This window comes from Podarcis filfolensis (genome assembly GCF_964270895.1).
Source record: "Podarcis filfolensis genome assembly, chromosome: 17".
Lineage (NCBI taxonomy): Eukaryota > Metazoa > Chordata > Lepidosauria > Squamata > Lacertidae > Podarcis > Podarcis filfolensis.
This window is the reverse complement of record NC_139621.1, coordinates 6,725,422-6,741,418: the sequence shown is the minus strand read 5'-3', so window position 1 is coordinate 6,741,418 and position 15,997 is coordinate 6,725,422. Positions and strand designations below refer to the sequence as shown.

Genomic DNA, 15,997 nt, shown 5'->3' with positions numbered 1-15,997 from the left:
GGTTAAGAACGGACCTCCAGAACGAATTAAGTACTTAACCCGAGGTACCACTGTACTTGCAACTCCCATAAAAGTTACTGCTTATCCTTTTGCTAACTCTAATTGTTCTTAGGTTTTGCACTGACTTACGATGTCTGTCCACACCGCACCACTTGCAATGTACCCTGAGGCCCGTCCATCACCAGATTTCTAGCTACAGGCCTGCCTGTTAATGGGATACCACAGGCAATTGAGCAGCCACAGCTGAGTGCGTCATAAGTACTCTTGGGCACAATCCAAGTGGGATCTTGGCTCCATCTCAGCTGGCTTGGATGTCAAGACCCACACTCTCGCCTACACCAGAGGTCAGGCAGGAGTCAGTGGGGGCAGCAACCCAAAAGCCTTTCCCCACATCTGCAGCAAGGCATCAAACAAGCCTTTCACACGCGCTCCAACCTAACAGGAATCCTAGGCAAGGTCTCTCTCAGTCTGCTCGGAGCAGAACATGGAGGAACAAACACCAGCAGAGATTACTTGGCTCTCAAGAGCATGATCCTGACCCAGCCGCTGGAGAAACTGAGAAGCCCTGAGGATTGGGATGCAGCAGTACCAAACCAGGTCGCTTCCCCAGAGCTTAAATATAGCCACTCTTCTCCGGTTTCCCATTTGACATTTCTGTCCTGGCAAGAGTGAGCCTGCAATGTAGTAATGACAGCTCCCCTCCACACTGGTTATGTGGCTGCCAAGAAAAGCTGCCAGTTAAGGAAAGGGACAAGAGACTCCAGCAACTTGATCCAGATTCAGAGGCATATTTCAGAAACTTTCTTTGGAGGAGACCCAATTCCATTACAGCTCCCTATGCAGAACAGTCTTGGGGAGAATCCAGTCCCACGCAGGAGTTCAATGGGACTTGTTCCCTACAGAATGTGAATCTGAGAACTGTGGCTTTATAGAATTTATTTTACCGTCACATGGGGGGCAATAATATGCTTCGCAATGCAAAAAGAAACCCAAGCCTTTGCGGGGGGGGGCGCGCGTTTAACAGCATGGAGGTTACAGGCAATCCTTTGCTGGAAAGAAAGACAGTCTTGGTTACAATGGGAGCACCCAGAATACCTCTCTCGAGACGAAGTTCTAGTGATTAGTCAACCTCTACACAGTGACCAATACAATACTGTTCTTTCCAAAGGACAAGGGGCATGGTCTCCCTGGAAGTTACTGGGCATAAGATGCACCAATGGGCTTATTGATGCATCCTATGTGCTCTGGCTCAGCTCGCATTCACTTCAATGGGCCTTGCACATGCAAACTTGCCAGCAGATTGTGCTCAAGAGCAAGATTGAGTTAATATCCCTCAGACTCTCATGTGATGCACACCTAGTGCAGTACCTTTTAAAGGATCTAAGGCCCACCGGTCAATTTAATCCGGCCCCTGTGGCAGTTGACTTCAACAACTTCAATCCGACCAAAGTGGTCGGCCCTCACTTTGTCAAATCTGGCCCTCTTTGAAAAAAGGACACCCCTGACCTATGGCATTACTTTTCTCTTGCTGCCTTGAAAAGTTCGTCATCATAAAGCCCTGCACTCCCTATCTCTACCTGAAAAATAGAAACTGACCACCACCAGATACTTGGAAGGTACACCTGCTTGCTGAGAATCTCCTTGTTACTGCTGCATCAAACAAAGTGAGTTCTTTAACATACCCGCAATATACTGATTAGCCTGTCAGATGCCGCAGAACACTTTCCATTGGAACATATTTCTACCATACAAATTGAAAGTGCACCAAATAATAATAAAATTAAGAAGAAGAAGAAGATTGGGACTTGCTGAGGTTGGGGGTTTGATTCCCCAAGCTTCTCCCATGACTCTAATAGCAGTCTGTGGTGTTGTGGTGGTGGCGATAGCAGCAGCAGCAGCACAGCAGCAATAATGAAGCCTACAGAGACCCCATCATCAGATACCATGCTAGGCAGGCACTGAGAGAGCCCAAAGCAGTCTAATAGGAGTCTCTAATAGTCAGCAAACCAGGACAGCCAATCATAGAGGCAAACTAGGCATCCACTTCAGGTATCAAAACGTCAAAGGTGTCCCCGTCCCAGGATATAATTATATTGCTGAAAGAGCCACTAACCGCACTCCTGAAAGAAAGAAGACAGAAGAAACTAGCAGGTTCTCCTGTAGGGTGACTCTCCCTGCATTCCAGAGGCACCCCTGAGAATCTTTGGATATCTATTGGCTCATGAAGATAGTTGCAAAGAGGAAGAATAAAAGAAGCGAGCCTCAGTTAAGCATCAAGATAAGAAAACAGTATCCTAGTGAGCCCTATGAGGAAAGCCACCGGAATTTCCCTTTTGCAGATGGGGAACTGAGGCTAGGAGATGACGACTTGACTAAGGCCACCCAGGGTGCCCAAGGTTGTGGTGGGGTTTGAATCCTGCTCTTTCATCCACTGGACCACAATTGGAACCTGCTGCTGCCACCGCCTTCCTGGCCGTTTAACTTTCAGCCTGTTCCGCAGAGCTGCAGACGCAGCTACAATAATTCTGATCCCTTCCTTTGCCCTCACATGACCCCTGAAACAAGGGCTGTTTTATCATGATGTTCTGTATCATGATGCAAAAGTTGCACCAGACACTTAATGCCAACGGTGACGCACTATCTGGAGTCCCAAACTAACTTTTACGCAAGGCAGCAGCACTGTCTGAAAAGGAGACCCGAAGGAAAAACAAGGCTCTTTGTACACACATTCCCAAAAGCCTCAAAGAGAGACAGGGAGGGGTCGTGCAGCGTCTGGGTGGCTGGAGAGGGGAGGGTGTAAGCCGGGCTGCTGCCCACTGGCCTGTGGCAGATGTGACTTGAATCTGCCTTATGTCAGCCACTGCCAGACAGACCTTCGCCTTTGCACTTGGCCTGGAGATTTCCTGCCTAGCATGCGTGCAGGAAAAGGGTGGCACCTCTCAGAGAAAGATCAAAACCAGAAGCAGACACAAGCGCAGACAGATGTGTCCGTCCCCAAATCCCTTCCTTCTAATGGGCACAAGGAAACTGATCGAGGCTCTTGCAGGGAGACACTTGGTAAGGATCCCAAAAGGGCTTCATTTCCAATGCATGTGGGTAGCAGCAAGATCTGCATGGGATGGCAGCTCCAAAACAGAGGGCACTACAATGAATGCAGCCCCTCTGACCATGGGCATAGCCAGGATTTTTGTTAGGGGGGCAGGACTTTCATTGTGGAGGCAGAACCAATGTGACTGGTCAGCTAGTTAAGCATTTCTATTGTTTTAGTTGATGTGGGGGCAGCTCCCCCCCCCCCCCCCGGCTATGCCCATGCCTCTGACCTGGCCAAAAAAGATACTCCTTTTATTTCATACACTTTGCTCCACACTTATCACACTGCGTTTCCAGGACGGCTATCCACATCATTGGAAATAATGTGCCACAAACAATACCGTCAACCCACAGATAAGGCACCCAGGGCAAGGAGTGCAACTCCTGAATCACACGAACAATGCAAGAGCGTCACGATCCGGAGAGGCGATATTGTCCAGAGCGTCAGAGAAGCTGATAGGTAGGTACCCTCGGGCCAATGTTGCAGAGCCTGCGGGGTTGCAACTGCCCTTGGGAATGTCCATGGGTGCCAGCCCAAAAGATGCGCCTCCGCCGTCCGCAGCAACGCCACAGTGGAGGCGAGTCACACCCCTCCAGGAAACTTTCCCTTTGCTACAGAGGTGCCAAGAAACAGCACGCGATCCCACGCGTGTGCTCAGGGGAGGTTGCCACTCCACGCTAAGCGGTCCCAACTCTTGGACACTTCTAGGATCCCCCACCCCGAGGGAGGGCCAGGAAATGTCCCCTGTCCCCGACTAGAGGATCCCGGGCTTGCCATCGCTCGGGAGCCGGAGCAAGTCTCTGGAGTGAGCGCCACTCGCGGGGAAAACTTTAGTCGCCCCCTCCCCGCGCTCGGGGCCAAGCCCCCGCCGAGCCGAGCCCGAGCAAGGCACCCACCTCACCGACTTGGGCAGCAGCCGGTGCCGCTTAATGTCCTCTTCGCTGAAGGAGAAATGCATGTCCGCCTCGGCGGCGCGCAGGCGACCCGGCGGCAGCGCGAGGAAGCGAGGCGCCCCGAAGGCCGGGGCCGGCATGAAAGATCCGGGGTGGGGGGAAGCGCGCACCGAGGAGGAAAAGCGCCCTCGAAGTCTCTCCCGAGTGGCCCGGAGTGTGCCGGGGAGGCCCGCCGCGCTCCGGATCTTCCCGCGAATCCGCACAAAGCGGAGCGGCTCCGGAGGGGCGGGGCGGGGCGGAGCTGGCGACTGCAAACCCCGGCGCCGGATTCTCCAAGGGCGGCGCGGGGCGGAGAGCGAGCCACGCGCAACCCGGGCAGTCCCGCGGACGCCACTCTCCTCGCCGGCGCCAGGCTCTGCGCGGATCCTCGGAGGGGAAGGGCCCTCGCCCCGGAGCTCCGCGCGCAAAAGCCCCCGGATTCAGTCTCCGGAATTTCCAGGTAGACCCCGCCCGCCCCCCGAGCACCCGTGGCCAACCGGGGTGGGGACCCCGCGAGCAGGCCCTCCGCACCAGAAGCCCCCCGTGGCTTCCAGCAACGGGTATTCGGAAGCATCGCTGCCTCCAGCTGCGGACGACGAGGAACGGCTCCGGGCTGAACCCCGGGGGAGCCACGGCCGGACAGGACGCACGCATTACGCATGGCAATGGTCAGCTGGAGGGAACCACTGGCTGACCTGTTGCAAGGCGGCCTTCCTCCTGCGTTCCTTCCTTCGGGCTCCTAGGTGGTCACCTCGCCAAGCACATCCAACTGCTAAGGTCAGGATTCAGATTGTCCTGACCTCCACCCCAGAATTTCCTTCTCAGGACTGAGCTGAGCTCTGGGGCATGTGAAGGAAAGTAAGTGTTACTGAGCATGTCCAGAGTGCTCCTTGCTCTGAGCAGTCACAAACAGCTTTCCACAATCCTACTCCCTGAGCTGGAATCAAAAAGTTTTCTGAATGCTTTCGCACAGTGTTGTCTCTTAACATCCGCTTGCTGCAAGACACAAATCACCTTCGGTACCCCTACAGCCTACTAGATCAGGGATCATCTAGTCCAACCCCCTGCAATGCAGGAATATGCGGCTGACCCACGCAGGGATCAAACCTGCAACCTTGGCATTATCAGCACCACTCTCTAGCCAACTGAGCTATCCAGGCATGTTGCAGCCAGCCCAAGGACCTCCCCTTCCAGGCCTTCTACAAGCCAGGGTTGGGAGCTGCTGACCCATCAGTTTGGCTTAGCTACATTTGCTGCAGTTAAGAATCAAAATCAAAATCCCAGAGCACACTGGATTGGTCCACTGGAATACCTACTGTCAACCAGGAAGGCTCATCCAGTATTCCTTTTGTGCTGTGTTTCTAGGCGCAAAGTCCAGGCTTTAAAGCCCTGTCTACGAGCAGTTTTGTTATTTGTTTTGGTCCCGGCGTTTTTCCCGGGAAAGCCCGCATTTTACCGGTGAATTTGTGCAAACAGCAGTTGGGTTTTCCATGCATTGCTGTTTGCTCCAATTCAATGGTAAAATGTGGGTTTTCCCAAGGGAAAAGGACCAGGTCAGATTTTAAAAAAAGCTCAGACAGGGAGCTTTAAAGTGCAGACTTGTGCCTGAAAAGCATTATGTGAAAAGAAGTCTGGATGAGCCCACAGTTCAAACACTCAAACATTTTACTGATGGTGAGCATTCATACCATTGTTCTCCATTAAATGTCATCAGCTGTCATACACCGCTGTATGCTTGTGAAACATGGACCACATATAACCATCATCTCTAACTCCTCAAAAGATTCCATCAATGGTGTCTCCGAAAAATTTTACACATCACTTGGGAAGACAGGCGAACTAATGCCAGCATACTGGAAGAAGCAAAGATCACCAGTGTGGAAGCAATGATTCTTCAACATCAACTTCATTGGACTGGTTATGTGCGGATGCCTGGTTATTGTCTTCCAAAGCAACTACTCTATTCCGAACTTAAAAATGGAAAGCATAATGCTGGTGGTCAACAAAAGACATTCAAAGACTCCCTCAAGGCAAATCTAAAAAAAAAAAAAAGTAATATAAACACCGACAACTGGGAAACACTGGCCTGCGAGTGCTCCAATTGGATAACAGCCTATACCAAAGGTGTCATGGGCTTTGAAGACACTCAAACTCAGGACGCAAGGGAGAAACGTGCTAAGAGGAAGGCACGCTTGGCAAATCCACACCGTGATCAACTCCCACCTGGAAACCTATGTCCCCACTGTGTAAGGACATGTGGATCCAGAATTGGCCTCCACAGTCACTTACAAACTCACTGTTAAAACTGTGTTCATGGAAGACAATCTTACGAGTGATCGCCAAAGAAGAAGACACCCTAAGGGAGTATTTCAAAGAAAGGCAAAGATTTGGATTTTACCTTGGATTTCCCCCTACAATGTCTGTGGGCACAGTGAGGATTAAGCATGTAATAAATGTTCTTGTCTCACTGAGAGCAAGGTGTGTCTAGTCCCACAATCTGTTCGCGGCAGTAGCCAGGCCTCTGTGCTCTGGCAAGGAGTGAGTGTTGGAAGGCACTGGCCAACCCCTCTTGTTCGTCCCCAGCATCTGGCATTCAAAGGTATACTGCCTCCAAATAACCTATGTTCTGTGGGCAACTCACAGAAAATTATCAATTTTTTTCAAAAATATATATATTAAAATACAGTTATCAGAACAGTAGAAAACAGCATAAAATGTTCTACCCCCACCTAGCAATGGAAGAAATAAACCAGTTAGTCAAAATGGGTATACAATAAAATAAAAATAATAGATTGAGATGCTCCGACTATTGGAAATGTAAGGAGGTTGAAGGTACATTCTTTCACCTTTGGTGGACATGCCCAAAGATTAAGGCTTTCTGGGAAATGATTTATAATGAAATGGAAAAAGGTATTTAAGTATACCTTCTTGAAAAAACCAGAGGCTTTTCTCTTGGGCATAGTCGGCCATTTGGTGTCAAAGAAGGACAGAACTTTTTTTATGTATGCTACAATGGCAGCAAGAATACTTATAGCAAAGCACTGGAAGACTCAAGATCTACCCACTCTGGAAGAATGGCAGATGAAGTTGATTGACTGTATGGGACTGGCAGAAATGACCGGCAGAATCCGCGACCAGGGAGAAGAGTTGGCAGAAGAAGATTGGAAGAAATTTAAGGACTATTTACAGAAATACTACAAAATTAATGAACTCTGAAAAGATGTTGGATTGAACTTTTGTGGTCTCTAGCTGTTATGATAAAGATAATAGGGATTAAAATTGTTTAAGTCATCAAATTTAAAAAGTTGAGTGGAAAATAAGGTGTTATTTTAATAAGGAATGTTAAGAGATTAGGATTTGCTGGATTAACAAGTTGAACTAGAAAACAAGAAGGGGAGGTATGAGGAAGTCAAAGAAACATGTTATTGAAAAATTGTTACTGAAATTGACTTGTTTTTAATATTTTTCTTTTTCTTTTTCTTTTTGTGTTTGTGTAAAATTGGAAAATCTAATAAATATTCATATAAAAAAAAGAGATGCTCCGACTATTAAAATGTGAGCTGCTTATGTTCCATTTCCTATCTTCGGAACAATGTTGTCATGCTGCTTCTTAGCCAGCAAGCTAAAATGACCTTTCAAATAAGCATATGGTCATTACCCATACATATAAAAACCAACAAAAAAACCCAGGGGTCATGGCATATCTGTAACTATTCCCTCTGATTTCTACACTTAATTCTTTCTACCACTTCAGAAAGGCACGAAAGATAAAGAAGCAAATAAGGAGAGAATATGAAGAAAGTGGTTGTGGGAATGAAAAAAAAGAGAAAAGGAAAGAATTAACTTGGTGCCCAAATCCAGATTCTCCAGTTTGGGTTTTCGTGGATGCTCCACCCATTTATTTACTAAAGGTAGAGAAGGCTAAGGGCTTTCCCATGTGAGGCTGTTAAAAATAGTATTGCCCCTTGCATGCCTACTGTACATAGAACTTCTTTAGGAAACATACACCAGACTCTTAGCACACACACGAGTATAAAGGCAAAAAGCTTCTTCATATATTGCCGGAACATAGATGTTACGACCCCAAGAGAGCCCACTAAGGATAGCTCTTGATTTTTGGTGGGAACCAAAGAGAAAAAGCAAAAAACTGCTGTTAGCCACGGGCAGGGGGAGCATCTCTGAATACCAGACGCTAGAAGCAAACAATAATGAGTGACAGCCTTTATATCCTGCTTCCCAGAGGCATCAGGGGGACTGACCGCCTGTGGGATGCAGCGCTTGCCATGCAACCTGTCTGATCCACATGGAAAGCCAATCTCATGTCATGGCACGGCTATGTTTCAGTTGCTACCATGAGTGTCTCTCCTTTCCTTCTCCTCCTGCGATGAGGCTACATTTTAATATTTTAATGTTTCAATTTTTTAATGTTGTATTTTAATTTTGTTTTTAAGTTGTAATCATTCAACTTGTTTTTATTATTGCTTGTAAGCCGCTCTGAGCCCGGCCTTGGCTGGGGAGGGCGGGGTATAAATAAAAATTATTATTTTTATTATATAATATATAAAAATATATTATTATTATTATTATTATTATTATTATTATTATTATTATTATTATAGAACAGGCAGCCTGAGAGCCTGGCCTTCCCGCTCTGCTGTTTGGCTTCTGGTGGTGGTGCTGAGAGAGAGGCAAGCAGGCAGGCTGGTTCTCTCGTTGTGGTTTGTGCTCACTCTCTAGCTTTCCTGGGCTGAATTGGCACCTGCGAGTTATGCTTCTCCACCAGCAGGAAGTGCCTTAGGCTTGGCTCGGCAGTTCTCGGAAGTCGCTGACAAGAGTGTGCGATTGATTAGCCTCCTGTGGCTTCAGTTTGTACGTTATGGTGTTGAAGCCATGTCTTCCAACCCAGTCCTGCTCTGCGCTATTGGGCTGCAGTAACTGAGAGAAGAAGGCACTCTGTGTATGTTGAGAGGCACTCCGGGTTTACCTAGGTCTGCCATATGCCTGGATTTTCCTGGGATTTCAAAGGCGGAATTGATGTGGGGTTGTTTTTTTTGGTGTTTTTGTAAAAATAAAGCTCAACTTTGGGGTTTGTCTAAAAAAAATATCTCAACAACTTTTGGGGTGTCCTAGCTTTTACTTTTTGAAATCCGGCAACTCTAGGTTTTTCACTGCCCATCACTGAAACTTGGCATAAAAGGAAATAAAATTTGAGGTCCAAGGTAGTTTGTCCAACTTATCTTGAGAAGCAGGAGATCTGAGGGTGGGGGCCACGAGAGTTTTAATAGCACAAGGATGGAAGACTGAAGAAACCCCAACTAAAGAATCATGGCAAGAAAAATTGATGGACTATGCAGAACTGGCAAAACTGACATACAAGCAACGGGACAAGGATAACTGTGACTTTAAAGATGAATGGGAACCCTTTACAAAGTATTTGAAGATGCAACAAACAAACTGGACTCCTTGGCTAGTGGTTTTGAATAAACATTCAAAAACTTTTTATTGATAATAATCAGCTAAATAGTTTGAGGATCTATACAACTGTGTAACATGCAGAAAACAGCATTTTTAGAGAAATCAAAGACTGGAACTGAGGGAAGTCGGGGGGGGTCTGTGGGGGGAGGGAGGAAAAATGGGGGGGAATAAGGATGATATGTTTCTGGATAATATGTTTTCTTTTAATTTTGAATAAAAAGTTATTTAAAAAAAAAGGCGATTTGAGGGTGGGGGCAGGGGAAAAACCATCCCAGAATGTGTTCACGGTGGACATATAATGAGCACCTGTGGGTTTCAAAGTTTATTGATTGGATCTCAAAATCAGGTAATAAGGGTGGTTGGGTTATTTCCTGGTTCTGAGAACAAAAGTGAAAAAGGAGGGAGCTTGGAGCCTCCCCCCTGTGCCAATTTCCTGGCTTTGCCACTGAGTCACTGTGAGCCTTGGAGAGTCACTTCCTTTCATTGTGCATCATAGTTTTTGCTTTAAAAGCAAACAAAACCCATCCCCTCGGTCTCCTTATCCCGCCCCCACCCAGGCTTCCTGTGCTGTTATAAATTATTCTCCACATCCCACAGCCCGTAGCCCCGGAGACAGAGAGAAAAAAGGAGGCGTAGAGGGAAAACACCAAGTTCCTTTCCCAAAACACTTCAAATCCCTCTGTTTACCAGGGTCTTTAACAAGACAGATAAGCGAGGACTGTAATTTCTCTAGAATTGCTCAGCCAACTGCTCAGAAGGAGAAGGAATCCTTTTCCTGGATCAGCATTGCCAGTGATGTGGTGTTGATGTGGTGTTTGGCCTTGGATGAACTAGGTTTAAAGACACACTACAAGTATCTGTGGGAAATGCTGGCATCATAGATAAGCTATATCAGAGATAAGCTATATCAGACAAACGACTCGCTTCGGGTTTTGACGTTTTCATCACAGTCTATGGCTACTTAAATGTGCTTGTGGGAGGAGGGTTATTGGTTCGTTTTATCATGTACTTGGTGTCCTCATTTTGTATTTTTCTGTTGTGAACAACTCTGGGATCTTCAGATGAAGGGCGGTATACAAGTTTTAAGAACAACAACAACAACACCCAGGGCAAAATGGGGCTAGGTCACAGCATATCATATAGTAAAGGTAAAGGTAAAGGGACCTCTGACCATTAGGTCCAGTCGTGAACGACTCTGGGGTTGCAGTGCTCATTTCACTTTATTGGCCAAGGGAGCCGGCGTACAGCTTCCGGGTCATGTGGCCAGCATGACTGAGCCGCTTCTGGCGAACCAGAGCAGCGCACGGAAATGCCGTTTACCTTCCCCCCCGGAGTGGTACCTATTGATCTACTTGCACTGCGTGCTTTCGAACTGCTAGGTTGGCAGGAGCTGGGACTGAGCAATGGGAGCTCACCCTGTCATGGGGATTCGAACTGCTGACCTTCTGATCGGCAAGTCCTAGGTTCTGTGGTTTAACCTACAGCGCCACCCACGTCCCATATCATATACTGTGTCTCATATACTGTGCTGTAAAAGCAGTGTATACTCTTGCCCATTTCCAGATTGTCTCTCAGCAGGCTTCTAAAAAGAAGCTCTTTCATCTCAGGGACAGTATAATACTGTATACAGTCTGCAAGATTATGACAGAAATGTAGAGGGGTGTGTAAATCTCCTCTAGAGGGTTGAGGAAACCCCCACAACAGGTTTGAAGGGAGGGGGCGCCGAAAGTCCCATTGTGCATGCAGACCTCGTACCTAGCACACCTTCCCCACCTAGTGCTTCCTTTAATTCTACCCTGTGTTTTCAGAGGTACACTGGGGGGGGATTAGGATAAAACTTTTTTAAAAGGTAATATGTGAATCCACCCTCTAATATTCAGATTACTGGGAAAGTCTCTGTCTCTGGGCCTCAAATGGTCTGGTATAAGGTTAAACTGTGAGAAAGCACTATAGCAATCCATGTTGAGCCCCTGGGGATATGGCAGGGAAGAAATCCAGCAACAAGGTCAAAGGGCGAGTCATTACGTTTCTTAAAAATAAATTACTGAAGAACGAAACAAAAGTCCCAAGGGTGCTTCAGAAAGATTTTACACAGAAAATCATGCAAATTTCAACGGATTTCCAGTTATGCTGGATTATCCTTGAGGATAGGAATATACACAAATTAGGGGATAGTTCTGGAGAGGAGCAGTTGAGCTGAGTGCTATTCATATTTTGCCTGCGCACACATAAACAATTCTGTCGTGTTATAGAAAAATTTTCACAGCTGAAAATAAGGACACTCCTGTATACTTGGAACAGCACAAGCAAACCCTTTCCTTCCTCCTGCCCCAAAGCTCTTTATTTACACCTGATGGGTATGGCATCTATTTCTTTACTGCATATAAGAAATGCCCCATGAAATGAATTCTCTAGGCATTATGCAAAGATGAAAAAGAATGAAAACAGAACAAAACCATATTACAGTAAAAACCCACATTGAGCTTAAGAGACAATAAAGCACAAAACCCAATGCAAAGTCAATGTAACAAAATATGACACACAACACAGGACTAAAATAGCCATGCATTTGCTAAATGAAAACCATCAACCATACGCAGAGACTGAAAACCAGAACTCAAAACGCCCAGGAGATCAGGAAAGTCTTAACTTGATGCTGAAAAGACAACAAAATGCCAATTCCAGGTGAGTTTCACTAGGTAGAATATTGCATAGCCAGGGGACCCTCCACCGAAAATGTCTGGGAAAAGCAGTGGGAGGCAGGCATAGTCCAAAGCCACACATGGCCCAGTAACACCAAACCCACCAATATAGCAGCACCTAGCGGGAAACGTGCTGGCAATGTTTTCAAATGTTCTACAGCCACCAGAAATGTGCTCTGTGTTCAAGATAAAAGCTGAGCTTCCAAGAAAGCCAATTTTTCAGCCAGACACGGCACAGGTCCCTGAGATATCCTGGCCCACCCTTGCATTTATACACTAGCCTGGTAGCCGTAAAACAAGTGAGCATACTGGTGGAAAAGGCAGGGCAGAGTGTTTCACCCCTCACCTGTACACAGAATAATAATAATAATAATAATAATAATAATAATAATAATAATAATTTTTTATTTATAACCCGCCCTTCTGGGTTCAGAAAACCAGGCTCAGGGCGGCTAACAACAAATTTAAAACACTTAATTGATGCAACAAAAACAGCATAAAATACAGCATAAAATAAAACGTGAATAACAATAAATTCAGAATTCAAAAATCAGTTTAGGGCTGTGTAAGTGTAAGTGGGCTGTTTTAAACACAGAAATGCCGTGGGCTGCTACGAAGAAGTACATAACTCTCCCTCCCTCCTCTGCCAGCCCCCAGAAGGTTAGGAAGCATTTCTGCAGGCCAGAGTAACTTTTGTGGGCCTCTTTAATAATAGTAATAAAAATTTATACCCCGCCCACCTGGCTTGGTTGCCCTGGGTTGTGGCTGCTGCTACTCTGTACAATGCTGCCTTAAGCAGAGCTGAAACTGGGTCATTATTTGTGCAGGGCAGAACCTGAATTGAACTTGCAGAGCCAGTGAGTGCCACAGCTTCAATGGGAGCCCCTACATTTGCAAAGCATTTCCTTCAGCCTCTTAACTGTCCGAATTCAGCTGCACAGTTGTGGGAAGGGGCATAAGATCCTTTCCCACAGACAGAAAGTTCATCCCAGTTGACTGGAACATGGGTGGGCTGCTGAGGGTGTATGTGTGTGTGTGTGAGAGAGAGAGTGAGTGAGTGAAGTCGCACCCTTCTTACTCTGACGACTGTTTGTGCTTTTACTCTGAGCCTGGACAGCATCCCCTCCAGGATACCCAGGCCATAGCTGTCAACTTTTCCCTTTTCTTGCGAGGAATCCTATTCGGAATAAGGGAATTTCCCTTTAAACAAGGGAAACGTTGACAGCTATGGCCCAGGCCTCTGGGCTAAATCTAGAGAACACACACACACACTCACTCCTTGCCTCTCCCTGCTGCCCTTTCCCCCAAAACACACCAGAGGGAGAGGCTCCCTGGCTTGGCGGGGAAACTTTGGGACGGATCTGGAAGTAGGCGATTTCCATGCTTGGCCCTCTTTTCAAACATCAATCATCATGGGCTGGAGGGCAGGACAGAAAGAAAACTCTCACCGTTACCACCTCAGTTTAGCAGGTGGTTTAAGCCAAAGAGATGGAAACCGTCACACAAATCTAAGCCTCTCACGTCATGAAACCCCAAATCCATCATATATGTATAATCTTCGCTCTTTATTTCTTGCTCCAAAAGCCCCCTCCCACTTTTTTAGCATGATAAGAGGGGTAGGCTGAGAACTGTTTTGCTGATTCTTTTCACTACTGTATTGCATTTTAGAATCTTTAGTTTATGGCTTTAATTGAGCTTTTAATCTGGTGTTTCAGATGTTCTTAGAAACCCTAGGCTCTGTATCAGGGTGCAAGAAAATAATCGCCCATCAGGGATGACAGTCTAAGGCAAATGTCTCCTTAAGAGCTATCATCATCCAGGAAGCTAATTTAAGCATTCACAGCCCAAATCTACAAGTTAAAAAGAAGAACATCAAGCAGCTGCAAGCTACATGCTTGTGGGATCTGCTTTGGGTTTTATTTTTACTGGAACCCCAAGACCCACCAAGTGGAGCCAGATCTGAAATGGTGGCTGAGAGGTGGAGACAAACACCTGCCACACACCATGAGTCACACAGCGGAACAAACTGCATATATAAATACTAGTCAACCTGCCAGTTACAGCTGATTCGGGATCCTTACAGAATTAATAGTTTTTTGCGGGCCTTTTTCCTGTTGCCATTATCCAGCGAGTGGCGGTCATAATCCCTCGATGATCTGTTACAAATCACCCAGTAATCTAATAGTAGGTTCCAATCTACCTTTTGCCCAAATCCGCAATATGGGACTTCACATGTAGTTCAACAAATTATATTGCAATGCCCTCTTGTGGACAGCTCTTGCTAATGTGCATTATTATTCCAGGACTGAAAAGCCATGTTAACTGTGTTCCCGAGAATCCTGGAGAAGTTGGAAGCTTACTGGGGTTCCTGAATGAGATCTGCAGCAGTGGGCAAACTTCCCAGGAAGACTGCTGGTCAACACTATCAATCACCGCCAGAAATGTGATTTAAATGGCAGTCTCTGTTCACACATGCAAATGAGACCTGGCCAAGCGTGAATCCTTTGCAACTTGCAGACGTGTTGACACCTCTCTCCAAGCACTCAAGACTCAAGCCAATGAGGAGAAGATTGAGGGTTTCACTACCTTCCACTTGTTGGGGAGTTCTGCAGTGTAGAGTCTTCTCTGCTCATTGAGGCTAACCCAAACCCTGGAAGATCAGGGCTCCAAATTGCACAGGGAGTCCTCATGAGCAGGGAAGTAGACATTCAGCCCTCTAACTCGTGGGGGACAATGAGACCCGTGATAAACGAAGCAGGTGGGGCTTGCATGCTCACCCCTGCAGTGTTGAATAGTGTAGGATCTGAATGCATTACAGGGGAAACAATCCGCTTATCACAGAAGAAACCAAATGCGCCCATGATGCACCTATGTAAAAATCTGTTTCATGTTTTACCGTGTTTATTGTTTTAAAATCTTTTCACTTGTTTTTTTTTTAATGTTTTAAATACATTTCTATTTTTTAAAAACACACAAAAAACTCCTATTCTTTTATCACAGATATATTTGCCACTGTTGGGAGGGAGGACGAGATATAAATAAAATAAAATATTGGCCTACAGCAGGGGTCAGCAAACTTTTTCAGCAGGGGGCCGGTCCACTGTCCCTTGTGGGGGGCCGGACTATATTTTGGGGGAAAAATAATGAATGAATTCCTATGCCCCACAAATAACCCAGAGATGCATTTTAAATAAAAGGACACATTCTACTCATGTAAAAACACGCTGATTCCTGGACCGTCCGTGGGCCGGATTGAGAAGGCGATTGGGCTGGATCCGGCCCCTGGGCCTTAGTCTGCCTACCCATGGCCTACAGATTTCATCCCCACACCTGATTTATTGAGGACCAATATCCTGGTTTGCTGAATACTTACATAAGACTGCATTCTTTTAAACATAAGGTAAAGGTAAAGGGACCCCTGACCATTAGGTCCAGTCGTGACCGACTCTGGGGTTGTGGCGCTCATCTCGCTTTACTGGCCGAGGGAGCCGGTGTACAGCTTCCGGGTCATGTGGCCAGCATGACTAAGCCGCTTCTGGTGAACCAGAGCAGCCACGGAAATGCCGTTTACCTTCCCGCCGGAGTGGTACCTATTTATCTACTTGCACTTTGACGTGCTTTCAAACTGCTAGGTGGGCAGGAGTAGTGACCGAGCAATGGAAGCTCACCCCATCGTGGGGATTCGAACCGCCGACCTTCTGATCGGCAAGTCCTAGGCTCTGTTTTTTTAAACCTACCCTGGGGGTAAGTGGCACTAAGCATACTAGGCTTTACTTTTGAGCAGACATGCACAGTAG

The 15,997-nt window shown here is 46.6% G+C and overlaps 1 protein-coding gene across 5 annotated transcripts in view; it reads right to left on the bottom strand.

Moving 5' to 3' along the window:
- PDE4A (phosphodiesterase 4A) overlaps positions 1-15,997 on the bottom strand; it is a 378,145-nt gene that overhangs the window by 82,875 nt on the left and 279,273 nt on the right. The window contains exon 1 of one of the 5 annotated variants that reach the window (XM_083593231.1): positions 3,988-4,287. The exons of the other annotated variants lie outside the window; for them this stretch is intronic. Coding sequence (XP_083449357.1) covers positions 3,988-4,124 — 137 coding nt within the window. The 5' untranslated portion in view covers positions 4,125-4,287. Of the gene's footprint in view, positions 1-3,987; positions 4,288-15,997 lie in introns of those variants that run through there. 5 annotated transcript variants of the gene reach the window in all.